The 27,515-nt window shown below is 38.6% G+C and overlaps 1 protein-coding gene across 2 annotated transcripts; it reads left to right on the forward strand.

The window, feature by feature from the left end:
• Positions 1-3,872: 3,872 nt before the first annotated feature.
• Positions 3,873-25,713, forward strand: LOC121326996 (ZZ-type zinc finger-containing protein 3-like). Of its 2 annotated transcripts, XM_041270713.1 has the most exons (13): positions 3,873-4,198; positions 5,849-5,955; positions 10,341-11,902; positions 15,732-15,870; positions 17,416-17,563; positions 17,736-17,860; positions 19,183-19,254; positions 19,481-19,582; positions 20,508-20,603; positions 20,970-21,119; positions 23,371-23,505; positions 23,905-24,005; positions 24,301-25,713. In XM_041270713.1, the coding sequence occupies exons 3-13, from the start codon at positions 10,404-10,406 to the stop codon at positions 24,443-24,445; spliced, it is 2,712 nt and encodes a 903-aa protein (XP_041126647.1). In that variant the 5' UTR covers positions 3,873-4,198; positions 5,849-5,955; positions 10,341-10,403; the 3' UTR covers positions 24,446-25,713. The 2 variants fall into 2 exon arrangements, with proteins under 2 accessions (XP_041126647.1, XP_041126648.1); XM_041270714.1 differs by lacking the exon at positions 5,849-5,955.
• The last annotated feature ends 1,802 nt before the right edge of the window (positions 25,714-27,515 follow it).

Consider the following 27,515-nt stretch of genomic DNA (forward strand, 5'->3'; position numbering starts at 1 on the left):
ATTAATAATCTTTCTGAAGAAATCACTTTGATTACAGAATTCTTGAGTGTGTAGATAGTGACAATGCTTCTCCCCAAGACCCTTTGTGCTTTTTGCAGTCTGTGGAGATGTGTCTCTTACCAGATACTTTAAGGGTTCAGCAAGCACTGCAAAAAGCAAATACTATAACAAAACATTTCTCATAGTGCAAGAACACATTTTGTTCGTATAGTAATCTAACTTTTTATAGTGTCTTCCTATAATAGCTGAAATTGAATAGGAATACATAGTCTGTGTGAAATCCGTGATCATACTAGATACTAATAATAATATTCAAATTTAAATGATAGAAATAATTGCAGTTGCTTTTAAATTGGTGTGGGGTAATTCTTTTTCAAGTGTTACAGAAGATTTGAAATATACACACTTCAGCACCTTTCATATATATTTTAGTCAGATGTTTGGAGTTGGGTAGTCCTGGTGACATGCTCAGTGTTTTGTTGTGCTCTGACTTGGTTTGTAAGAATGGCATAAGATTGCAGTGCCTCAGTTGGCCCTGATTGGTTGGGTTTGGGTTTCTGCATGCTTTGCCTTCTACTCTTACTGGAGAGCCTTTTAAAGCAGTACCTGGAGAAAGTGTCTTCCAGCTGCTCGTTTCACCAAAAAACATGTTGTCCAAGTTTCTCTTCACAAATTAACTGTAGTTCAAAAAAAAAAAAAAAAAAAAAAAAGTGTCTTATTTACCCCAGAAATGGGGTCTCACCACACGACGTCCAACCCGGTGGGGCCGCATGGCCATAACTTGGGTATGACCACGACTGGTTGTCGCAGGTACATGTAATTACTGAAATACACAAGGAATATTTTATACAAAAGGTCGAAGGGATTTATGTTTTTATACATAGGGAATTATAATACAGTCTGGAACCTAGATGGATCACACACACGAAACATCCCAGTGATAATTATCAGTAGAAAATTCATTTGACTTAGCCAACTTTCTTCAATGTACAACATAAGATATGTCGACTGTGACATGTTCGATCACATTGCATCGTCGTTTCGGCACAGCTGCACTATGTTACACAAATTGTTGAACTTAACCCATGACTATTTAAAATAAAAGTGAAACAAAAATTTTTACTCCTCTACAGTTAAACGAAACAGTGGCATGGAATAACAATACAGGCGGTTGTAAAAGATTTTAAACCTTCTATTGTTAGCCGCACAGATGTCATCTGTCACTTTACCCGTTTAACTAGAGATCGAGATTTGTTTTGTTTTTTTTAAATGTGTTTTCACTTTTGAAAGCTCCTCGACAACGACTTCTGCTCAGTCTCTAAAATGTGGATATATATTCATGTGTTGCCAATTGTACTGCCTATGGGTTATTTCTTGCTGTTTATATAACAATAACACATAGGAGGCTTGGGGGGGGGGGGGGGGGTCATTGGAGCTGGACCGTTTCTTTGAGAATGACCAGAATAATCAAGGTTTCATTCAAGTGTAATTTGGATCATTTTGTAATGAAACTGTTATTTATCAAAGCTTGCTAATTTAAGTTGTCTGTTACTGGTTCAGTAACATTTACATTCTCCTTTCACAAAAAAAATGATTTTGATAAACCTGACCCTAAGTGGCTGATGAGTTCCAGTATAGGGTACAATTGCCCCAAACAATTGTGGGGGGACATATTTAGCATGTTTGCTTTGCAATGCAAATCCTTCTTCCACTAAGGCAAGTATGCTTTACTGGACTCTACCTGGACAGGTAAAAGTATAAACTTACCATGTAGGAATGTAGATTTCGGTGGGGTCTAGATGAGTGGATATCTTCTCTCTGTAGACCATGTAGACTAAACAAATTTAAAATAGTGAAAAAAAATACTGAAATAGCCCAATTAGCAGTTAGTAAAGCACAGGGACGCAAACACTGAATGCCACCTGTGACAACAAGGTGCTCGGCTTACCTGCCCATCTCCCTTTTGATAGGCTACCTGTCAGGTATAATTGCATTATGGTGCCAAAGGAGATGGTTGAATGTTTTTTTTTTTATTAACTTATGAACTTACAAACTGACCACTGCCATGGCATCAGACAGCCTGGTCCTATTTTCTTGACAGAATGCTATTACAGTAATTCAGGGACACAACACAACCTGGTTGAGGTGAAAAGTGGTGTATCTACAGTTTAAGGTAAGCAACAACAGACCTTTAAAAATCTGGGACAGGCTTGTTGTTTTTTGGTGTGAATTGTTGGGGGTAAATTGTCCCATTTCTAAACTACTGCACATACCCTGGAATGGTTGTTCACACCTCCTGCCTAATTATAAAATGGGTTGCGTTCTATAACGGTCAGATTCTCAGTTTGATTGCCAATACTGATTAAGACAGTACTTCTCGAATGACATCATTATAACTCAAACAAACAAATAAATAAATGTGTGTATTTATATACTTTACCTTCTAGTTTTCTTGTGAGAGCGTTCTTTGAATTCTGTACATCATCGCCTGTGTCGGAATCGCCCGTGTCTCCCTTTGTATGCATTCGGTTAATTCTGGTAAGACTCCTTTGTTCTGGTACCAGCACATTAACTTATCTGCAAACGTAAGTGCCACTTCTGTCTAAATCAACCACAGTTTCATTTTTTTTAGTATATATTCCAGATGTAGATTACTGAAATACTTTATGGCCTATTGATTTCGTCCGTTCAGTTTCGCCTGGTAAAATGTGAGATATACCAAAGTTGACTTCAGTGTTACTACCAACTATAATAAATCACGTGTACGTTCCGATCGTATTTCTGCATGTATAAACCAGCCTCAGAATAATGTTCAAAACTGGAGGTATCATCATAATTGCACTTTATGGACGTGAACTCTCTTTTAAATTATGCAGGGGCGCTTTCTGGTTCATTCATATTTGAGATTGGATTGCTTTTGTTAGTTCTACTACCCACACCACTGCTTTCAAAAACCCAGCTTCCAAAGGTTTTTACCAGTGCCGACTCTTCCCAATGGACTTTTAAATCTGCTTTGTCTTGGATGCATTCTGTTTTAAAAACAGAGATGGTGCCGCCTTACGTTGTCCCTTTTTGAAATCTCTCATGAACACTATCTTGCTGAAGAGGTACGACCACTGGGCGCCTCAAAGTGGGTGAAAAAGTTACATGTGTTACATCACTATATATAGCGCATGCGTGGTTGATAAACGCGCACTACTTGGCAACAAAAACATTACCACCCCTCTTTTTCTCAGCATAATATTATACATATTGTACAAGTTTTTTTGTTGTTGTTTTGTTTAATAAAAGTGGTTGCTGTAAGATTTATAACCAAGAAATTCAAAACTGATTGGCTAAATCACACGTGTACCTTTTCTTTCGTTTATTTTTACTGTACCTACAAGACAGCACTGAGATCCGAAGAATAATATATATTATATCTATATATATATAGTCACATATATCATAGATATATATATAGATAATATATAGTTATATATATATATATATATTGTCATTAATGTGATTGTACTGTAGCGAGTTTCCCGGTCGACGGGATATAACAGGTTATTTACGACTGTTATTAACGACTGCAACCATTTCTATTGAGACAGTTAATAAACAATGTGTACTGGGTTCATCTTTAACTGAGAGAAATGGATCGACCCTCACACCTGGGGGGAGTAGGTTACCCTGGCGTTTTGACGGACTCCATAGGGGGGGGTAAGTCAAAAACCTAGGGGTAACATCATTCACCAGGTAATATCCTCCTCACATATTCACCAGGTAATTTGTATTCTTGTTACATTTAGCCCTCGCTATTACTGACTAAAAAAAAAAAAAAAAAAAAATAAATATTTAGATTAAATTAAACATTTGCATTTGTATATTCAGTTTTTCATAAACCCCAATTATGTAACTGTCTAGAAATCGGAATGCCCTCTTAAAATTTAAAATTATAAAATATTTGTCTAAGTGCAGTGGTCACAGTAAGTCAAGATTTATAATAAAATCAAAGTGATATACCGCACTAGTTACTGCCTGCACATAACTGCAAGCACCTTGCCCATGCTACCCGCCGCAAGCCTTTTTTAGCCAAAAAAAAAAAAAAAAAAGCAAGCGCACGAGCGGGCGGGATTGTGGGATTCAGCACAGAGCCAGGGGATAGAAAACATGGCGGCGGCCGAGACTGCTGCAAACCTATTGCGGAAGTGAGGTAAGTGTAATTCTCCCTCTTTTAAATACCATTTTTCAAATTAAATCACTTTGTCGTCCGCCTCGAAACCCTCCCCGTTTAAAACTAGAACTTTGACCGGGCTCGGGGTTTAGCGCAAAGTGTTCTACTGGAACCCACCATTTTAAACGAGTGTATGCTTCTCTTCAGGAAAGTTGTTGCGCTAAACAATCGCCTACCCCCTCGGTCCCTGCGTGTGTCTCTCCCTTCTCGTTGCACCAGGCATCATGATCAGGCCATCTGGTCACCGCACTGTCTTAGCAGAAGAGCACCCGATTTTGCAGAAACAATATTCTCCCCACCCCTTTGCTGCAGGGTGCTAAATCAGTTTATTTGCGTCAAAGTTCTAGCTGTAAAAAAAAAAAGCGAGTTTCGCTTCCTAGAGTTAAAGGCAGAAAATATGCATGCTTGATTTGTGTCAATGTGACTATATCATGCAGTAGGGTGCGACTAGGCTGTGCACTTTTCACTGCTGTTAATTTTTCAATTGAAATAATGCTATGCAACGGGGGGGACACTTTTGGAGAAAAGTCTATTTTATTTATTTATTTCAATTTGGAACATATTACTGCTAGTTTTCTGCCACGCTTTCCGTAGAGCGCAGGTTCATCAGAGTGTTGTGACCGGGTTGCGTGTGCACTTCTCGGGCTTCATTTCCATTCAGTTCCCTGGATTTTCTCTTAGCTGCTAAGGCCCTCTTCGAGCAACATAACATGAGAAAAACAGTGGTTAGGCAAGATCAGATCAGCTCTGCTCAGAAACCGCTCTCTGGACAAGAATAACAAGACGGGGTTTTCTGTCTTTGATCTGGGTAAATCGATATAATTTGTTTTCCGTTACATTTTGCGGTGGTGCAAGCTAATTATAGTTCAGAACATCGCGTTTTTCTATCTATCTGCAAGGGCCCTGGGTGATACGGGTATTAAGGAATACAAATCAAATGTTATTAAAGCAGTTTTAATTGTAAAGGGTCATTTCAGAAGAGGAGCACATGCACACGTTCACCACGCGCACCAGCGGCACTGGTGCAGGGAATCGCTACGTACACGTGCATTTTTATAGTAGCCATATTTTTAAAATATTAATAAAATGTCAAGTTTTAAAACGTGTTTTTTACAGGACAGTTTTCGTTGGGTGACGCTCTCCCCTTCACTTAACCAGCGATCACAACTTTTACTGTTATTTTCACGTTTACCGGTACAGTGTTATAGTTTTCTCATTTTGAAGGCTGGTTTTACACGGTTGTCACCGATATAGTTATTTAACCCCGGGAGTTGGAGAACAACTAAAGGTTTTGTTTTTTTTGTTTTTGTTTTTTTTTTTTTTTTTTGGGGGGGGGGGGGGGGGGGGGGGGGGGGGGGGTTATTGCTCACGATGCACTGAATATATATTTTGCAGTTTATAAGATACATTTTAAAAGCATTTGACCATATAAACGTAGTTATATTTGTTGTCCTCTGATGATGCACACTTAACAAATTAAACTCTCTGGGACCTGGTTACAATGAAGTGGTATGTCTCCAGGCTTTAGACTTTTACTCTAAAACAATTCAAGAAAAATAAGTCTCAGTAGTTTTATGTGCACTGGAAAGTAGTGCAGATTTTACATGTTTAGTTTCTTATGTATCCTAGGCTGTGAAGAAGGGAGTTGTGTCCAATGATGCATTCCATGGATTGACAAACTCTTCTGTAACTGGCTGTGACAGAACGACAAAGTATGCAGGTGTTGTCCTGTCCTGGTTAGTATTTAAGCAAATAAACCCTAAATAAGCAAATAACGTTTTAGCATCACAGAGACTACAAAGTAAAAAAAAAAAAAAAAAAAAAAAAAATGTACACAAAGTATGTTGAAATGTTTATTTATGGTTGTAATTATATACATATTGAACACATTTTCGGATAGTATACATTTTTTAGAATAGTGTGTTTCTTAAAAGTTCACTTAACAATAAAACAGGAACCTAGTCTTTTTTTTTGCCTAAAATGATATGGTTTTAAAATAAATAAATAAATAAATGGCTGCAGGAAAGTTAAAGCGAGTTGTGCTTACAATTGAAAACAAGTTGGAAATACTTTCACTTCTGGAAAAGGTAATTTACTAGTGGTGAAGTATCACAATATTTTGGAATTGTAAAGAGCACTGCGACTAATCTCTGATGCACACTTTTATTTCAAAGTTTGCGGTCTTTGATAGTAGGGGTGGGATAGTACTTGAGCATTACAGTTTCCAAGTATTCGAATCAAACGCCACTCTCCTCATTACTAAAATTAATGCCTAAGGCATGAGCACGTTAAACATGATCCGTTAGCTGACAAGAGAAACAGGTTCTGTAACCTGTTCACATTTACGGGTGTAGTGTGAGCTGTGCCAGACTTCCTTAATGTGTTGTGCTCTTGCATGTCTCAGTCACCACAAAGAGGAATTGCATTAAGTCAAGGATAAGAGCACAATGTACAACAGATCCATGTTCTTCATGTACTGCCTTTTTCTATGAAGGGACCGTTACAGTATGTCATAAAATGTGGACTTGTACTCTTGACAAGATTCTCTCGCGGACACCGGCCATCCTCGGGTTTGGATAACAGAGTCCTTTGTGTTGTATTACATCCAGTTTAAAAAATAGCGACATGTTTCAAAAGTTTTTTTACCATGTGAATATCCCTTTCAATGCATTTATTTAACAGAAAACCGTGTGAAAGAATGAATCCTCTTCCTTTAATTGAGATTATATTTTTGTAGCAGTTAACAGGTGCAAAGTGACACAAAAGAAGTCTCTACTTAAGCAGGTGCCTTCGTTCCATCATCCAATTTTATTCTGATTTAATAAACCTGTTGTGGTTGATCTGATACCATTTCTCATACAGTTTTGCTCCAAGCTCTTTCTGTGCATGGTCAGAATGCATAAATGTATCATATTTCATGATCGTTACACAAGCAGTGGAAATGTAGGAACCAGATTACTGGAGTGACAAGTTCTTTATTTTCAGTGTAAAGAAAAACAAGAATCTTTAATGCTGCTTTTAAAAAAAAAAAAAAAAAAAAAAAAAAAAAATGTACCTCAGGTAAATAATGTACCAAGAATGATTTAAAATCCAGCTCTGTACTGATTCAAAAAAATGTCTACAGTCTCGAATTAAGTGCGTTGTTCAAAAACCAAACTGAAAGATGAAAGTATAGTGCTATAATTAATTAAAGGAGACCAGTAGCAGTACTTTATGTAGGATTTTAAAAACAAAGGCAGCCAGTGACAGCTGTAGGTAGAAAATCTACCCTTGAGAGTTTGTGACCACTTAAGTGTGCTAGCTCAATATGGACCATTAACATGGCATATTTAACTGTGCCTACCACCTTGTGAATGCGGCTTTTGTCCTGATCAGCAAATCACAAATAGTAACCCGAGGTGTATAGCAGGGTAGCAACAAGTTATAAGTGACAACACCACTGGTAGTTAATGAAAGAGAGGACAGAATTTAAGAAGTGCCAGTTTGATTTAGTTTTTGTCAACTCATGCAGCATTCCACACTGTCTGCAGTTCAGGTAAGAGTTCAACTGGCATGCAAGCAGTGCACTGCAGTAGGTCTTTGTCTTGTATGTCATCATGATACATGGACATTAAAATTCTTCTAGGGAACTAATTACACCTTGAAACAGAGTTAAAAGTGTTGTAACCCGTTTTCATCACAGTCCTTTGTTATTTAAATTGTACCCTCCAGTTTAAGGAATTGTGTATTTTCAGTACCGCACACTTTAAAACTTGTATTTAAAACATGCAAACTTTCACTTATCTGCTAAGCCTGGTTTGGTCAATTCAGTCATTTTTATTGTTGCTTTTTTTGGGCAGAGATGACGAAAAAATATGGTGTATCCTGTGTGTGCTTGACAGTGTGTGTGATGTTTTGTATTTGTTGACCAGGCCCAAGTGTCATCTCTTCAGGGCAGGGCGTAAGCTGGGGAAAAAAAGGGAAGTGAACCTGTTGGATGTAAAACAAACAAAACCAAGAAGAGAAAATCTTAGAGACGCAGATGGGTTGTAGACGATAATACAGTAGCCATTCTCTGTTTATAGGCAGCAGATGTCCAATTAGCCCCTGATGACATTGTTAGTTTTCAGTAAAGAGGAAAAGGCTAGGCATCAGGGATGTTCAGTCAAGGTCCTGGAGGACCATTCCACTCCAGGTTTAACAGGCAAAATGGTATCATTAGCTACCTCAGGGTCTGGCTGGAGGTTTAATTGGTTCAATTAAACAATTTAGAACAGGGTTGGAACAAACACCAGGCGTAGAAGGGCTAGAAACCAATTAGCACAGCAGTGGGATCTGTAAGTTAATTTCAGTTTGTCCTGCAACCCTGTCTGGAGCCAAACTTCATCTTCTGAAATTCTGGAAGAGATCTGCATTTGTTTGATCAAATAACACATCATGGGGGATACTCTACATTGGCATGCTTTATACCAGTATCCTAAAAGGTTTCTGAAGAGGGAAACACTTTGTTTTTTTTGTTTTTTTTAATTGGAGAGCTTTCAGTTTCCCCTTCAGTTAAGCACAAGCACTTTTTTTTTTTTATATAATTAGAAAAAGCATTACTTTTAACTTTTCAACTGTCTGTGCTGTGCTAATTCAGAAAACAATTTGTGAGGGTTTAGTATTTGCTAGAGTTATTCTGTGGGTGGCATATAGGGCTGTGCATAATGGAAAGAGTAGTGCCAGGAATGGCAGTAGCCTTGAGAAGCAACAGTACAGTCAATAACTGCATAGAGAGTGCAGGCAGCCTCTGTGTTCCAGACCTGAGGTCAACAGCATGACACACATTCTGGGAAATATTCAATTTATGGCTTTGAATAAATCTTTGAGAAAACGCTAGGAGTAAAATGCCTTTCATGAATGGCTTATGAGTTCGAGGATGGAAGGGATTGATTTATATTTATGCCTGCATATGACCCTTATTTATAAATGCATGAATATAGTGAAACAAAAAGAAATCTTTATTTCTTCATGTATTGATGTAATGTACTGTAGTTGAGAGAGGTGTATTTATACAATGAATATGATTAGCACATTGATATGTAGGTCTATATATGCAAAAGTACCATCACAATATTAGGAATGGTGAATATTTGGCAATAGATAATATTATTTCTCTGTTCAGTATTCTTTATGGTCTCTCTCCCTAGTTCCAAGACACTAACCAAACTCAAAACAGTTCAATGGTGCGCAAGATCTTCCAGCTAAAGCTACAGTGGGGCGGGGGGGCGATCGTTCAAACCAGGGCGTTGACTCGAGTCGTCAGAATCCGATATATAAATACATATGTCCAAAACTGGATGGTGTTAACTGTTCTCTGGAGTCTTAAACTTGCCACATCTCACTAAATGTACTTCCTTCTTTACAGTCGTGTTCAACAAGCTGGCTCAGGCTGCTACCTGATTTCTGGAGTTAAAATTTCAAAAAGAACGTGGTCATTAAATGCATTTTAGGCATGCTGTGATTTTCTGTAAATAGTGTTTGTTTCTGAAATTCTCAAGTCGATAGTCTGTAATGTAACTAACTTAAGGTTTTGTCATTCAATTTTCCCTCCATTACAGTGATGTTTGTTTAATTAAATGGATCAGTGAATATTAAATAATTAAATGTGTACATATCTTACTGTGTCAGGAAAGCAGCAGTAATGCAGGATTGTTCAAATGATAATGCTGTACGCCCGCCCCCCCCCACCCCCACCCCCCACAAACACACACCTGCTTTCTCATGGATTGACATTTCCTTCCTGGAGTGCTGCTGAATTAAGAGTTTATCTCCCTGGCAGACCTGCATTGCAATCTGTTGCATTCAAATAAAATAAGAAGTCTCTGTCTGTGAAAATACTGTGACTTCTTCATTCCACAGACAGGATTCAGTATTGGAATTCTCTTTCAGTTGCTGCATAAAATAAACATCCAGTGTACATTTTCCTTTGTTCGTCATTTGTACATTGTCCTTTTTCTACTAGATTGATATTGTTGGGGATACAGTACCATAGTATTAAAATGACAGAATATGTATGTGTAAAGATTAGGTGTGTAGGTTTGCATGCTTTTATGGTGTTGATGGCAGGTTTTGATTTACCCTCTCCCCTGATTGTTTTCAGGTGTCCTTTAACAGCTGCTGATGACAGGACCATGATGAGGAGATTCTAGGGATTTGCCATAGTATGGCTGCTTCTCGATCCACACGTGTTACAAGATCATCAGTGGGCATAAATGGTTTGGATGAGAATTTTTGTGGTCGAACCCTAAGAAATCGCAGCATCGCCCACCCCGAAGACTCCTCGCTCATCCCTCCTCAAAGAGCCAGGTCGCCCAAAAAAAAGCAGGACTGCCTGCAACCGCTGCCCAAGGTGACGAACTCTGGGAAGGTCTCTGACTTGAAGCAGCAGCAGCACGTCCGCGAGTCATGGATGAGCCCCAGAAAGAGAGGCCTTTCCTGTTCTGAGAAGGACTTCCCTGACAAGCAGGCAACGGAGAACTGTGAACGCCGGCATTCAGAAGGGGTGTCTCCGGTATTGAAGCGAATCAAGCGCTGCTCGCGTTCTGGGGAGCTGACAAGTTCAGAGGAAGACTCTCCGGGCAAGCTAGAGAAGTCTACCTGCAGTAAGGGGAATGCTGCGGAAAACGATGAGGACTCTCCTGGCCCAAAACGAGCTAGACGCTGTCTTGTACTGGATGATTGTGACAAAGGGGAGATCAAAAAGGTAGACAGCCCTGTGGACAGATTCGATCAGCCTGTGTTTTCTGGTGAGGCTCGTCAGATGACAAATGGACTTGACGAGCAAGACTTGGATGACGTTAACTGTAGCGATAATACAGTTGGTTCTTGCGTGTCCACTGACCCAACTGGGACTGGATCCCTCAGTGCGGGCAACAAGACTTTGGCGCTGCTAAATGGCAACAAAGTGAACTCTGCCCTCGATCCCGATGTGCCTTGTAGAAACTTGCGTTTTGAGCAAGCAGAGCTTGATTCTCGCAGTGCAGCGGGCAGCAGCAGCCCGTCTGTTGTGATTAGCGGTTGTTTGCAGCAGCCATCGGCAGTCTCCTCATCAGAGAACCCGTCGTCATTCAGGGAGCCAGAGGAAGAGGTTGATGTTGTGGGGGACAGCGGTAGCTCATCCAGAGAGTGTGTTGTTGAGAATAACAATGGTGGCCTAAGTGCTGTACTGGACAACAAACCAATCTCAGGGGAACCTGAGCCACCTCTAGGACTGGACTGTGGTTTGGATGAAGTCACGTCTTTCATGGAACCTCAAGAACACAGATACACACTGAGAACTTCACCAAGAAGGGCTGCCTGCAGCAAGGGGAGCCCTCATAAACTAAACTCCCCTTCCAGGGACAATGGGTCAGTCAGAGAGGAGAAGGAAAGCCCACATGGTAGCAATGTACAGGCCGAAACTAAAGCTGATGAGCCTTGTGGGAAATCACACAAGTCTTATCATGAAGGGCAAAGCACTTCCAGTGACACCGCTAAGGAATGTTTTGGGGAAGGAATGGATAAATTGGCAGCAGAGTCAGGGTTGTCAAACAGCAGACTTCAGACACCCGCCAAAGAGCTTGTGAGCAGCAGCAGCCATGCCACAGAGGAAGATGAGGATGAAGAGGACCCTGATGTCTATTTTTTTGAATCTGATCATTTGGCGTTGAAACACAACAAAGAGTATGTGTAATCTACATTAGTAGATTATGGGAGGGGGAATTATTATATATTTTTTTTTTTTGCTACTCATGTATTTTTTACCAGTTGTATCAGACACATTTTTTATTAACAGTGATTGAAAATGCTGTGAAGATTTGCTGCAGTTTGTAACTTACTTTCATCATGAATAATCCCAAATCGTTACGTGATTGTTGCTATAGCAGTATTTAGTGTATTGCCCTGCAAGAACACTTCCATATCTTAGTGTAACAGGGTGGTGATGTAATTTATTCTGTTGTTATGAATCTGCGGTGTCAGCTAACATTTAGTTTGCATTCATTTATACCTTTGCTCCATCTTTGGTTACCCATTTTTAATTTGATTGCTGTGTTTCAATCTCAGGACAGTAGCCTACACATCTGTACTTTCCTACCACAAGGTTTTTCAGTTTCTTATCAGAATAGGCGGGTTTACTTCTATTTTTATTACAGTTGAACGTTTCCGAAATATTGTTGGCTTTCCTTATAATATTTAATGGGGATTGGAATGAGAAAAGATTGCTACAGTAATATGTGTTTTAGTGCTCGTAATATTTACATGTTTCTGTAAGATATGCTGCTAGGTAACTCCTAATTTTGATATCTGGCTCACAGGGTATAAACACAGAAAATATTAAGCTGTGGGCCTGTGTGTGTTAGCAGCTTTGTATGTATGCTCACTTAATCTTTGTGTAATTTTTGGTGAACCCCCTTTACACTCTTTGGGAGCTTCTCCTCCTAGCAAGACAGTCACAAGCTGACTTTGTGATAGCTGCCGTCTGGCACTGCGATATCAAATGAAAATGCTTCACAGCTTCATCAGTTCTGTTTTATATGACCGCTGTTCAGTATTGTTATTGGTTTAGTTTTGCCAGTAGATGGTACTAAAACACACCAACATTTTATTTGGATATTGAATTTTACTTAATAGTATATGGATGAGTACACTGTTTTTATATCATTGATTCAAAGGAGTTTCCAAGTTATCGAAGAACATTATTTAACAAATATTTAAAAAAACGTAAACTCTCGCTAGCCCAACACCCAGTCAGATGTTTCTGAACTAACCTTCAATTGTGTATATTGTTTAAAGGTCCAGAGCCATGAGTTAAATATATTGTTTCTCGCATAAAGCTCCATGATCAACTCCTAATAGTAAACCCACAGACTCAAGTGAGGCCTGTTCACACAAAGTGTGATCAGTTCAGGGCATATTAAGCAGGTGCTTTCCAGTAACATCCAGTAATAAAACGAAACCAGGGGAGTTGTGAAAACCAGGATCGAGTGCCGGGTTTCTACCCCTGCTTTATTTACTCTTGGAGGTGTACCAGGACTGAATGTAGTAACTCAGTAGGCCATGAACGTGAACGGCAGAAATGTAGTACTTCAGCACAGGCAATACAGAACAAACAGTGGGCCATGCTGCAGCTACTTTAACTAACCTTTTAACAGTAGAGCGAGAGTATAGAGTAATGTACTAATGTTTGCTTTATGGTGTATCTCGGTTATCTTTAGCTGGGAACAAGCTGGGATGTGTAATCCTGTCAGTACTCTATCACTATATGTATGCCTGCTAGCTATGACTATAAATAGAACAGGGCATTGTGCCCAAGAAGGACTTTAGTAAGTAATCCGTCTTATGATTGCTAGTATAAAAACCTTCTAATCCATGGGTAGACATTTCAAAATCATTTGTACAATGACTTGGTGAACAAAGCTTTGTGATTGGCCGAACAGCATTGCAAGCAGTGCTAGAGGTTGCGTTAATGCGAAATTGTGCATCTTAGACTCAAAATAAATCCATTGGACGGAAAAATATTTTGGCTTGCGTTTACTGGGTGCACAGAATGTTAAAGGCACGCAGACATGCATATTCACAGTAATCTATTGCACTGCAGCAATGACCGTAAAATACTTGCTTGTTTTAAATTTAAAAAAAAAAAAATGTTCTGCAGTATAACAGCATTAATTAAGGTACACTCCAGTCCTGTAGGTAGCAGCAATAGGCCTCATATTTGGATATTTACTTTTAGGCCCTGTCCACACTACATAACCAATCTCTAGAACCGTACTCAGAAATGTTTAAATTAATCCAGCTCAAAGTTTAGCGTCCGCACTGAAGTACTGTTTCATGTTTAGTCGGGCGTAGTGCGTACGTACACGAATGCTATTAGAATAGTTTGGTTACTGTTCCTAGCAGCGCATTGAACACTGGAAATTAATACGACAGCATCCCACCATGCAGGTATTTTATTTTAAAATAATGTGTTATGCCCCATATGAAGAGGTCCATATTGCTAAGAAATAAAACCAGTATTTTGGAAAAAGTTAATGCAAACACACACACGTAGGGCTTAAAGTTTTCAGGTGTTATTTTTAATCAGGTGACATTTATCTGATTTTGTTTCATAATTAAACTTAGAAAAGGCTGTTAAAAGCAAAGATTGTTTTGTAATTACCTTCATATCTTGCCTGAGCCTAAATCTGGTCTCTTTAATTTTATGAATTTTATTTCAAACAGGGCTGACAAATTACATGAACTGTAATCACCGATGCTACTTTAAATTACCAAATCATTTTTGCAGTCGCCTAATTTAATGTTGTGCTTTTGTTGTTTTCCGCACTAGTTTAACAGGGATGCCCTTACAGAGTTGAAGCATAAAAATGAATACCTAGTGCAGAGTGTACACTGATAGCAAGTCATTTGTCAATCTGAAGTATTTTGCTAAGCGGTCAGTGTCTTCAGGGGATTCTCATGAAGAAGATTGCTCACCTGAATTGCAGCCATCTACTTCTAACTATGAGTATTACTGTGACCGAAGCAGTAGTAATGCACAAAAACGCAAACAAAAAATACGTTCTTATAATTTTGAATGGGAGATGAAGTATCCGTGGCTTATCAGGATGTGTGTGAAAGAGAGTCTGAGCAAAAAATATATATATATATATCAAACGTCTCAGCTTAAAAGACACTGCGATGCTGTTATTGGAATGAGGAAAAATATTAAAACATGTAGATGAAGGCAACAAACAGTGCTTAGAATCCCATCTCGTTGTCATGCGAACGGTCTGCTGTTGGTGTATATATAACAAAAAAAGTGTGTGTGTTTATATGTATATCTACACAGAAAGATTTTTTTAAACTACTGCATGCCATAGAGATTAAATGTTCATAAAAATGTACCAAAATGCACATCCCTGAAGGAACGCATGAACAGAAAAGCTAGCACAACCTCTGCATTGCTGTTGGGCAGCAACACACTGCTTTGGGATCTCCTTAGCCTCATCACAAAGAGAACAATAACATACACAAGAATACATTTAACTGAAACCGCAACAGCAACTAACAAAAAACATTTACCATTATTTTTAGTTTATCCTTTTCAATTCTTTCAAAGGTTAGAGATTCTAAAACTGAAAATATATATATATTCACTGTAATTTGACTACTTTTTTTAAAAACCTTTGCATTTTGTTTTCTTGCACTGCTGAGGTTCTTACAGAATGGGCTATTTTACAATTGCAAAAAGATACTTCATGTTAAGCAACGTTGCAAAATCATCACACAACTGTGGGGTTAGTGTGCCTACAGCAGCAGTGATGAAATCCACTAATCGTTTTACTACTGGCTTAAAATGACTTATATTGAAGCTAGTGAGTTTGTAAACCTGCTGTTTACAGTTTTGTGAGTGAATGATAAACTGCAAGTTAAATAATTCAGTTTTATTTTTGCCGTTCTGGGTGTTGCCAGGTTAGATACTGTCTGAGTCTTTTTGAAGGGCATTGAATAATGTGTGTTCTTCTTTTTGTAGTTATCAGAGGCTGCTGCAGACCATTACTGTACTGGAGGCACAGCGCACTCAAGCAATCCAGGACCTGGAAAACCTAGCAAAGCACCAGAGGGAATCGCTCAGTGACCCAATTGTCTTTGTAGAGCAACTCCAAAAACGGGTACATGTGCTTCTTTTGTGGATTCTCTGGGGCTGTGTTTAGCATTAGCTTTAGGAAAAGTAATTGTAAGTAAGCTGTTCATTGTACCAACCTGGGTGCACACACAAGTCTGTGTTGTTTATTTCTGAATTGTATATTTATTCACCTTTTGCATTGCTACAGTAACTTCAATTCATGAAAAACCTTATTGTTTAAGATGTGGCTGCTCACCTCTGCACTGCAGGTTCTAGCAGTACAGTCTGGTTCTGTGTGTGTACGTATATATGTTAATGCTTTAACCTGATAATCTTCCATGTGCGTTTAAATGCACTCCTGGTTAAAAAGGATGTAAAATAAACACTACACTGGAACAGAACAGGATGGACCATACATGTTCTGCTCACTGCCCTTCCTCCTTTTTACATCTCTAGTTTTGTTTGTTTTTTGTTTGGCTTGTGCAATTTAAAAAGGTAAAGGAGATCCTGGAATGCATGCTTTTGAAGGGTGTCCTTGAGAGGTCTCAAGGGTAAGACAGGCTCCAGAAGAACCGTTGTCTTTGTTTATTGAGAGGTCTTAAGGGAAAGAGACAGGCTGCAGAAGAACCATTGTCTTTGTTTATCTATTGAGAGGTTTCAAGGGTCAGACAGGCTCCAGACGAACCATTGTCCTTGTTTATCTATTGAGAGGTCTCAAGGGTAAGACAGGCTCCAGAAGAACCATTGTCCTTGTTTATCTAATGGTGGTACATCCAAGTAGGACGAAGTAGCTGTGATTAAAGGCCACTTTCTTTGGAGTTTTAGATGTCATCATTTTAGAACGCTTTCAAGTGAAGCTCTTCTGAGGAATAACAAAGTGGGTTGATTCTATATGGGGGTGAAGAAAGAGGAGGGGATGAAGTAGGGATACAACGGTTATGATTTTCCCAAACCGAAACCAACATTTGGATAAAATTCCAAACTGAACGATACCGACAAAAGAGAAAACCGAACCTAATTTTATGTACAATGAAAAGTGTTGACAGCTTCAGCACTATGCTGGCAGCATTTTTGGGAGCTGATTGCACACTTTGCTGTAGGTAGATGGTTCATATTAGAATTTTAATATGGTAGCATAAATTCGAAGTTATGGCAAGACTTACCGGATTGATTCTGACAGCCCTCGGTAGAGATAACCGCGGCTTCATGATTAGTCTTGGTATTCAGATGTCTGTTTCATATGCAGACCACGTGTATGCTAAAAAATACTGGAATACGCAATAAACTGGGCAAAACAAGCGAAACAGATACTGCAGATAAATCAATGAAAGCTGCTTCAAATTAAATGCTTCTGTGAGCAGGTCAGTCTATTTTATATTAAGGCAGCTTCATTTACTGTGCATGTACGGAGCATTCTGTCAGCGCATTGATTGAATTCAAGTGTGAGGGCCTTATCCGTGCAGTGGTAGCTTTCAGTGTGTTTATTTATTTATTAACCAGTGAAAAGAAATGTGCTTCATTTTTAGTTTTTATTATAGTAGTAAAATGTAGCTCTGTGTTTAATGAAGTGAAGTATCCCGATTTTCTGCAGGTTGACATAGGCCTTCCGTGTCCGCAGCGAGTTGTCCAGCTGCCCGAGATTGCGTGGGACCAATATACCTCTGGCCTTGGAGACTTCGAGAGGGAGTTTAGAAACAAGAAGCGCCACACTAGAAGGTTACAGCTCATATTTGACAAAGGTATGAGATACAATGCGCTCTCCACAGATGCACAGTAATAAACTAATAAACAGACCCTTATCTGTAGCACAGGAAATGAAGAAAAAATCTGTTATTGGAGGAGAGATGTTAACCCTACAACACATATCCTGTTGGTAATCTGTTATTATTTTGGTGTGCCGTTTACTTACAGTGGGGTTACCTGTTCGACCTAAAAGTCCTCTGGATTCCAAGAAGGAAGGGGGGGAGTCCTCTTCGTACTCAGCTCTGCCTTCTAGTGATGCTCCTGAGCATGCAGTATCAAGCAGCCGCTCACAGGTACAGTTTTATACCACCCTTGCTGTCTGGAATCATGTCAAAGCAGGTGTCTATGTTGGATGTATAAAAGGAGCTGAAGCTAGTTATATAGTTCCATAGATATTGCCCGTCACATACTTCCATTCGCTATAGAGGTCTCCCGCGTGCAATGTGACTGACACCTGTACAATTTGCATGTCTTTGTGTGTGTGTGTGTGTGTGTGTGTGTGTGTGTAGAGATATATATATATAGATAGAGAGAGAGAGAGAGAGAGAGAGAGAGAGAGAGAGAGAGAGAGAGAGAGAGAGAGAGAGAGAGAGAGAGAGAGAGAGAGAGAGAGAGAGAGAGAGAGAGAGAGAGAGAGAGAGAGAGAGAGAGAGAGAGAGAGAGAGAGAGAGAGAGAGAGAGAGAGAGAGAGAGAGAGAGAGAATGTAAAAATACATGTTTACTTTAACATGTGCCTTCTTCAAAACAGCACCTGCAAGGCTTGCAAAGCAAACATAAGTACATAATAGGTAGTGAGAGAATTAATGTTAGACACAGAGGGTCTTATGCGTGGGGCTTGTTTAAACATTTGCTAATTAGTTTTGTTCTACTTTTAAAATGGCTCTTGCTATGTAATATCTGCATCACAGTAATTTTTCATGTACTAGTTATGTTAATTGGTTATTATATGTATTTTCCACTTTACTACAATTTATATAAATCTGTTTTCAGTTCCTTCCAGAAGAGTGTTGGTAGTATCTATGGAAACAGGGCTGTATTTTTGGCTTCAGTCTTGGGAACAGATTGAGACTGATAAGGACAGTCAATGCAGTGCATGTGAAGATTAAAAACATTGTGTGTGCCGATCTGTTTGCTTTTGCCTGCGTGACAATCGAGTCGTTCACTGAAGTGTGTACAAGGCTGCTTTGGGGGCAGCAGTGTTTTACCTTCCAGAGTTGTCAAGCTGAACATTCATTGAACTGGCAAGAGAAAGCCAATTCCGTGTGTGCTGTGATATACCTGATGAACCAACCCTGTGAAACTGAACTGACAGTCCTTTACCTTTTAGGATGGCAGGTTTTAGATTTCTGGTGAACATAAATGTAACTGCTAGCTAATTACCTGTTACTGAAAACCTTAAAAGACAGTGTAGAGGAAGTTGGAGCAGACGACCAGGGGCCAGGAGATGCTGGTTTAAATATAACTTCAGCAACTGTGTTACTGTATGATACTGCAATTCCATTGGCCAATACCCACTAAATTCATGGAGAATCCCATTTGAAATGAGTACCTGTAACTAGCAGCACTGTCAAAATAATGAAAGCCATTTGTTTCACATTTTGTGCAATGTTTGCAGGTAATAAGAGGAAGAATCTGTGATCAGAGTAAACCAGAAACTTTTAACCAGCTGTGGACTGTAGAAGAACAGGTAAACAAAGTATATGCTCATAATTACCATTTTAAGACTGTTCTAGTCCTCCATGCATGACTTTATATTCTTAATTGACCCTATTGCAATCATAAAAACAAGATTGTTTTTGCTTTGTCTGAAATGGCTTCATAAATAAAGTACAGTTGTATCGGATCTATTCATTCTTTACTATGTAATTATATTTTTCATTTATAGTGTTTTTTGTGCTTTTATTTCTGTACAGAAAAAGTTAGAGCAACTGCTGCTGAAGTTCCCCCCGGAAGAGGTAGAGTCCAAACGCTGGCAGAAAATAGCTGATGAACTGGGCAACAGGACAGCAAAGCAGGTACGCCTGGCATTTTGCATGCTCTTCAATTTCAAATCGTGGAAAATGTACGTTATTATATTCTCTATAGCATTCTCTGATATAATGTAGATAAATTAACATACAGTGGCTTTGTAAGCGATTTAGTGTTCAAGGAGAACTGATACTACATTGTATTTTTCATCATAACACAGAAAAAAAAACATTAACTTTTTTCATGTGTTAATCTGCTGTCTGCAGGACGATGGCTTGTTTAGGTCAATTTATATACTGCCCTGCATACCTTTTTTATAGTGACCTGCAGAGGTGAATATTCAAAACAATAGGGCAGTAATTTATTTCTACATTGTTGTTCTTTCCCATATAGTTCTCTCACATTCTGGGAGTGAACAGTAGGTGGTGATTGATCTCTGCGAACTGCCTTGAGTTGGAAATTCCTGAATACAGATAAAGAATTTACAGTGGGTCCCTCCAGGAGGGTATTGCTGCTGTGACTGATGGTCAAATAAACCCCTTTTTATTTGTTTTGTTTTTAACAGCAATAATAACTTTTTATGCATCTTACAGCAGGGTTTCCCAATCCTGGTCCTGGGGACCCCTTGTGTCTGCTAGATTTCATTCCAAATGATTTCTCAATGACTTAATCAAATCCTTAATTCAACTAATGCGCTTAATTAGACCTTTTTTTAATTGTTGTCAGCTCCTAAAAAGTTGCCGATTTTCAAGCTTTTATAAAATTGTATAGTTAACTCGAAATCTATTTAAAAACTGAAAACAATTAAAAAGGTCTAATTAAGCTAATGAATAGTTCAGTTAAGGCTTGAATGAAGTAATTGAGAACTCAGTTGGAATGAAAACCAGCAGACACAGGGGTCCCCCAGGACAAGGATTGGGAAATCCCGTCCTACAGTAATTCATTAGTGTTTGTTTTTTGTTTTTTTGTTAGGTTGCCAGTCGAGTGCAGAAGTATTTTATTAAACTGACGAAAGCTGGTATTCCAGTACCAGGAAGGACTCCCAACTTGTACATGTACAGTAAAAAGGTATATAAAATAAAATTTATAGCTGGTACTGCAAAAGCAGTTCTCTCAAAGAAACAAGTACATCGACAGTGATGTGTTGGTTTTATAATTGTTCTCCTGCTCTGACAGGCCACAGCAGTGTTACAACAGCACCTATTGACATGTCAAGAGCACTCCCACACATGCATGCAATAATACTATATACATACGTCCTTTTCCAAAAACTGAGCACGAAATCTTTTGAAACAAAAGTTAGTTGAAACTCAATAGAATCATTTGAATATAATTAATTTATCCAGTAATCCTGTGGAAAGAAACAAAACATGAATTACTAATGCACTGAAAAAGAAATGTTACTGTATGATAATGTCGCAATACAAATTTTAGGCGTCCAGCAAAAGACAACACCATCTGAACAAGCACCTGTACCGGCCGTCCACTTTCTTGACCTCCTATGAGCCTCCTGTGTACATGGATGATGATGATGACAGGTCCAGCTATTGCAGTAACCTGCAGGACCTTGCAACCGAGGACTCTGTAAGTAATCCAGGCTTTTCAAATCAGAACTGTATTGGTTTAGAAGATGCACAGTAAGTGCAGTCTACAAGCATACAATCTCCCATGGCTTTCCTTACATGCTTGATTTAGTTTTACACAGCCCGCAAATTTGTATGTTCTAACTTCGGTTGCCTATTGTCTCTGACGTTTTGATGCTTGCAAGACTAAAAATAACGTGAGGTTTACTGAGTGATTAATACATTGCGTAACAAATGGAGTCTTTTAATGTTGCAAAGAATTTAAAAAGCTGAATCAATCTTGACAATTACAGAAATAATTAGTGTGGACTGTCAGGTTTGCACGCAAGAACAAAATGTAGAACAGAAGAAAAAAATACGCAAGTCAATTGTAGGTTATGAATCATTTGAATGTCAAATGTAAGAATACCCACAGGAACATTTTGAGAAATGCATTCATTTTTAAACACTGACATACTAAAATAATTTGCTGACTGCTTTTTAGGAGACACAAATGACTTGCAGTGGACAAGATGATCAAAAGTAACCTTTTTATGCTCATTTTGTCTGCCAGAAATCGGCCATGAGTTGTATTGAAAGCACATAATAGTTGACCTTTAGCTTAGGTAGTGATCTGGCTAACCTAACCTTTAAGACTGCTTAAAGTCTGCCTAAAGCATCAGTATACTATACTGTGTGGGGCGCAGATTTCTAAACTGTGTTTTTTATACGGATGCAATGTTTGTGATTTTTGCGGCAGATTCCAATTACTGATATTCCATTTCAATAATTGGCAGATACCAGTTCCGATACAGATTCCCCCTATTATTAATAATACCATTGTAATTTGACTCTTAAGTATTGATTTAAGCCTTCAGCTTAACATACGACAGATTTTATTTCTTGGATGTATTTTGATAGATTATACATTCTGCCAGAAGTGAATTTAGTAAAATGCTGGTAAATCAACAGCATGTGACCATGTTTACTGAACTTATAAATGTATATACATTCACTGATGGGTGGATTTACTAAATAGGGATATTTGGCAGTTGTGCTACACTAAAACCTGCTTTTTATAAAGGCATACATTTATAAATCTGCTTTTTACAAATTGTATTACAATTCGCATGAAACAGTAGGATATTACTAAGGCGCTGTGGATGTTAGGAAGACTCTGGAGTAGTAGCACTACCAGTCCACTGGAGGGCACTTGAACAATAACTCTAACTCCCTGTTGTCAGGGTTTTGTTCTTGGCAAGACTTTTTTCTATGCTTCACATAACACTTTAAATTGTTCACCCCATATCCAGAGTTCAGATGGTTGAAAGTAGTAAAGTTTACTGTTATTGTCTGACACCTGACATCATGTCAGCTGTGTTTGTGTTCATGGTTTCTTTCTGCATCGTTCTTATAAGATATCCACCTTTTAATAGGGTTCTTGGCTGCTCATCATGGTGGTGAATGCCTGTACTTGTTGGGCAGATCTGTGGGTGTATTGAAAAGCGGTGTCATGTGATATAGCTGGTATTTTAACAAGCCAGGTGGTGCAGTGGTAATTGAGTTCATGGTTCTGTCTGGAGAGAACAGCAAGGTGTATCTGGTATATGGAGCCTCCGCAGAAGTACTATTTCCTCGGCACCAGAAGGTTTGATGAAATTGGCCCTGACCGTCGAATGAGCCACCAGGAGTCTCTGTACTAGCTAGCAGTAGCAAGAGAGCGCTTTGAATGTTCTGCAATCAGTACTGCAGTTATTTGACTGTTTTTGATCTTAGGCTAATAGAACTTTTGAAGAGGCAGAAGGACACTGCGGATCTACCTTATTGGGTTTTATTTGATTTATTTATGTATTTGAAGTTGTTGTGTTGCATGCCAGAATGTTGATTTCACTCATGTCCTTGGGAACCTTAGTAAATGCGCACATCTCCCTTATGGCCTTACCGAGACACCCAAGAATGACCAAAAAACATGTTATGTACAAGATGCCAGTGCACATGGGTAGCTGCACTTGCAGTACGCTGTTCCCATGTAAAGTGTTCAAAAATCCCTTTCTTTGCAGCTTTCTCTGATTCCTTATAACTCTGTGTTGTATGTGTTTATTTATTTGTATGTATTTATTTGTGTGTGTATTATCTATCTCTGCATCTCCTATCTGGCTTGCTCAAAGCACTGTGGTATCGTAGGTGTAGTCAATGATCATTCTCGTCTGGCTGAAGAGCAGGTGCGATCCTGTCAGGCTTACAGACTGTATAACCAACTCTCCCTTTAACAGGATGAAGAAAGCATTCCAATTGAATACCGGCATTTACCGGAGTACAAAGAGCTTCTGCAGCTTAAGAAGATGAAGAAGCTGAAACTCCAGCAAGCCCATGCTGAAAGCGCACTGGTGCAACACCTTGGATTTAAGGTGGGCTCAGCATTATTGCAGATATTTATGTCCGGTGAAGCCTTTTCCATTCCGTGTTCCCGTATTGAAGACGCTCTACATAGTGTACACTGATGTAAAATATATTAAGTAGTAGTTATTATATTTAATATTATTTTTTATATACATTTTTTATACCACATAATATAATATATATATATATATATATATATTTTATATATATATGATATATAATATATATATATATATTTATATAAGAACAAACTCCTGAAGAAAGTGTATTTATTTATTCGGGTAGTTGATAGACAATGTGTGCATTATTGAAAGCTACAGTTTCTTGATACGAAGTAAACATCTTTTACATTGATGACCATTGGCAGATTGATTGACACTTAAATGTCGTACAAATCTAATTGACAGTGTGACAATTGCGGAGTGGAGCCTATTCAAGGAGTCCGGTGGCACTGTCAAGACTGCCCGCAGGATAATTCTGTCGATTTCTGTGATGGCTGTTCAGACTGGTGAGTTGAATTTCTTGCATGCGTTCCTTTTAGACAAAATCTTTTTTTTAAAACCTGTGTGAAAATGTAGTTGCATTCACTAAAACTCCTATTTTAAATAGTCTTTAAACATTGGCTTGGTTTTGTTTATGCCAAAGTGACTGTAGAATCAATCTGAAGCCTATGGCGTAATAGGGTTAACTGTTTTTATTGGTCAGTGCCCAGGTCAACAAGCAAAGGTTGTTTATAATTGCAAAATTATTTAAACTTCAGTAACTTGCAGCACAATGCATTTTTTTTTGGGTTGTGTTGACAGCTTACATAAAACAGAAACCCACAAGCCAGATCACCAGCTGGATCCCATCTATCGAGCAGATACCTTTCTTGACAGAGACTACTGCATGGCCCAAAACACCGGCTACAGTTACCTTGATCCTAACTACTTCCCTGCGAATAGATGACAGGGGCAAAGCGGACACGAAGACCAGCGGGCTTACCATCCTCTTCTGGGAATTTACAATGGAGCTCCGTTGTAGAAGTTCAGTGCTTGTATTGGAAGAAAGAAAAGCTGGTGCTGCTCGGTGTGGATGTGTGTCCACCACAGCGCTGCAGCTTTCACGGGTGTCCAAGCCAAACCTCACCTGTGACCGTCGTAGGAGTTACAGGTCTCCAAATAACAAAATACAGAGGCAAACCAACATTCCTTACACAGTGAAAATGAAAGAAAGAAAAAAAGTGTTGTCTTGAACCTTTTACAATACTGGTGAGCCTGGAGATGATCAGCTGACAGGTGTGAGGGTTCAGTTAAGCTCAGAATCTGGTAGACCTACTTCACTGAAAATGCTTCTGTGACAAGAGTTGGTCTATTATCATAAAGTAACATGATATAGATAGGTGTCTGTAGATAAGTATTTTTGAACCAGTGAGATATCTTGCCATTATGTTGTGAAGTAGAGGTTTTGGCACAGGGACAGGCATTTTGATTCATACTAGATTTTTAACCAGTCAGTGTTTGCTAATACAGATCTGTTCTTAAGATATGTCAGTGGACCCTGCAGAGATCTCACTGTGGACCTGTCTTCACTAAAAGCTGCTTAATCCCTTTTTACATTTTTTTTTTAAATGTTTTTTTGTTCACTAAACAATTTACCTACCAACACAGACGCACTACACCAGGAAACAAGCAAGAAACCCTGCGTCTCATTGCTTCTGAGAACACACAGAAAAGCCAGTCATCACTCAAGTTTCTTTTTTTATTATTCATTTTTGTACGTGTAATGTTGTAATCATGTGACGTGTACAAAATATGGTGAAAAAAGTAGTCTGTGATAGTAACTGTAATGTTTCTTGACGTAATTCCACCTCTAAACTAAATTACGCAGCCTGTGCCTACACAGTAGGAGTTGTCACGGCAACTTGGTCGCAAAACTGTCTAATTGTCCTGCATTTAAAATAAATTCCCTAATTTTGCAGTCTGCACAAGGTCCATAAAAGATTGTATTTTTATTATCTATTTAAAGAAAAACAAGGTAATTCGTCACAGCAGTGAGCAGTGGTTCACATGCGTTCTTTTATACAAGTAGATTTTGTTGTGCTTCAATTAGACCATTTTGTATGGTTTTGAATTTTTTTTCTGCTTCAGTATCTGTGTGTACAGTATGTTCTTAAATAATGTACAATTGTCAGGAGAACTGTGGAAATAAAACTGTGGAAATAGTCTTTCTATAAAGCATGAGTCTGCTGGGTTTTTTCCCTCTCCGTTTTGCTAGACGCAGGGCAAGGTTGACTATCTGCCTCTTACTAATTGCACGCGTTCAGCAGAACAGGTTGTCATGTACTGTGCATGATACTTCAGCAATATGAACGTTTAAAATCCCCCCCAAAAAAGTTGCTTAAGTCATAGGGAATGAACCCAAGTTAGTGCTGTTAACTATAGGCACTGGTAGTGGTTATTTTTAACCAGTTTTAGGCTAACTAGTAAAGTTTAAAATAACCCCTCTAATTTAACCACAGCTTTTTTCCCCTGCTACTTAGAACACAAATGATGTAAGCCAGAGCAGTAGGGTTTGCACTTCTAATAGTGAGAACTGCATTCCTGTGCTGTTATTAACCACTAACACTTTCATTTAAAACATGTTTGAATCCTTTGTCACTGTAAGGTGTGTGCAAAACCTAGAAAACAAATGCACACTGCACAACTCCTCAGATCGCTGCATTTATTATAAGAGCTAATGTGTCCGGTTTTAAATAGAGAAGCGCCAAACGGTTAATATTTAATTTGTTAGATTTCTTCATCTCTTCTGGATGAACGCATACAGGACAGTAACTCACAGGGCAGTAGGAATTTGTTCCTTTGTGTGTTTTTTTTTTTTTTTTGTGTTTTTCCGTATTTTTTTTTTTTTTAATGTGTGTATTTTGACCAACTGTTTTTGTAACTTTTTCTTACAGATTTTATGTAGATTTGGTGTTTCTATAAAATTCCAAGATTAAAACAAAGCTTGTCAAAGCAGACCTTACTTCACTTTGTTGTACTAAATGTGCCAGTTTTACACAGTGGAGAGAGATGTTAAACTAGTTGGAAGGTAAAGGTCGCTAATGGAGTACTTTAGAGGCACCCACAGCTGCTGCTAATTTAAACAGCTTTCCACATGGCTTGCAAATATTTGGGTTTTCAATTCCCATATCTGAGTGCAGTGAAGGAGAGGTGCCTGACATGTCCAAGTTCTACACCAGTAAAGGAAGTCTGACTTAACAAGCAGACTCCACAGGGGATTGTGTACCAGACTTTTGGTCATCTCCTCAGACAAAAATGCCACCTACTATTGGGATGTGATTCAAAAGCTAGTTTACTTTTTTTTTTTTTTTTTTTTTTTTTTTTTTTTTTTTAAAGTTGCCATAAATGGTATTACTGCTTATATTTGTCCGAACATTTTGTTCAGGTTTTCTAAAAAGCAAAACCTAATACAAATTAAAACAGAATAATGTGAAATCAATATTAAGACATTTAAATTATAAATATGGCAAAGGTTAAGGGCGCTGTTTAAAAAAAAAAAAATTCTATTTGTGTTGGGGCTACTGTTTTGGCGGACTGGCAAGGAGGGGAAGATCTTCAGACAGGAACGAGAAACGGGTTCTCTAGGATTTGGTTATATTAGGAGGCTGGAATGGCTCCCTCACCTGATCCTGTTATACGAGAGGGGTCGGTATTAAAAAAGAAAGTGCCTCTGCTACACGTGGGGTGGGGGAGATACTTGCTATCTGTGTTGATGTTCTTGACAATTGTGGAAGAAAATTCCAGTCTACTGGTAGGGTTGGATATAACAAATAGAGTGCTTCAAGAGTAGACTTATTTTTAAATCTGCAACAATAAATATGAAATGCTTACTAGTTACCATTCAGGCTGAGAAGCGGTGCATCTGCAAAGTACTGCATGCAAACAAAAGGTGTATGTTTTCTAGAAAAGTTTAACTAGGTATATAATGACCCTGCAGAATTACATAATGTGGATCAAGACACATGGCCATTGGTTTG

This window comes from Polyodon spathula, chromosome 14, assembly GCF_017654505.1.
Source record: "Polyodon spathula isolate WHYD16114869_AA chromosome 14, ASM1765450v1, whole genome shotgun sequence".
NCBI classification, from domain to species: Eukaryota; Metazoa; Chordata; class Actinopteri; order Acipenseriformes; family Polyodontidae; genus Polyodon; species Polyodon spathula.

Bases quoted from the DNA above. Each gene is read 5' to 3' on its own strand.
- LOC121326996 (XM_041270713.1), top strand. From the start codon at position 10,404: ATGGCTGCTTCTCGATCCACACGTGTTACAAGATCATCAGTGGGCATA. The intron at 17,861-19,182 runs GTACAGTTTTAT...CAATGTTTGCAG, and splicing joins TATCAAGCAGCCGCTCACAG to GTAATAAGAGGAAGAATCTG. The intron at 20,604-20,969 runs GTATATAAAATA...TACAAATTTTAG, and splicing joins TGTACATGTACAGTAAAAAG to GCGTCCAGCAAAAGACAACA.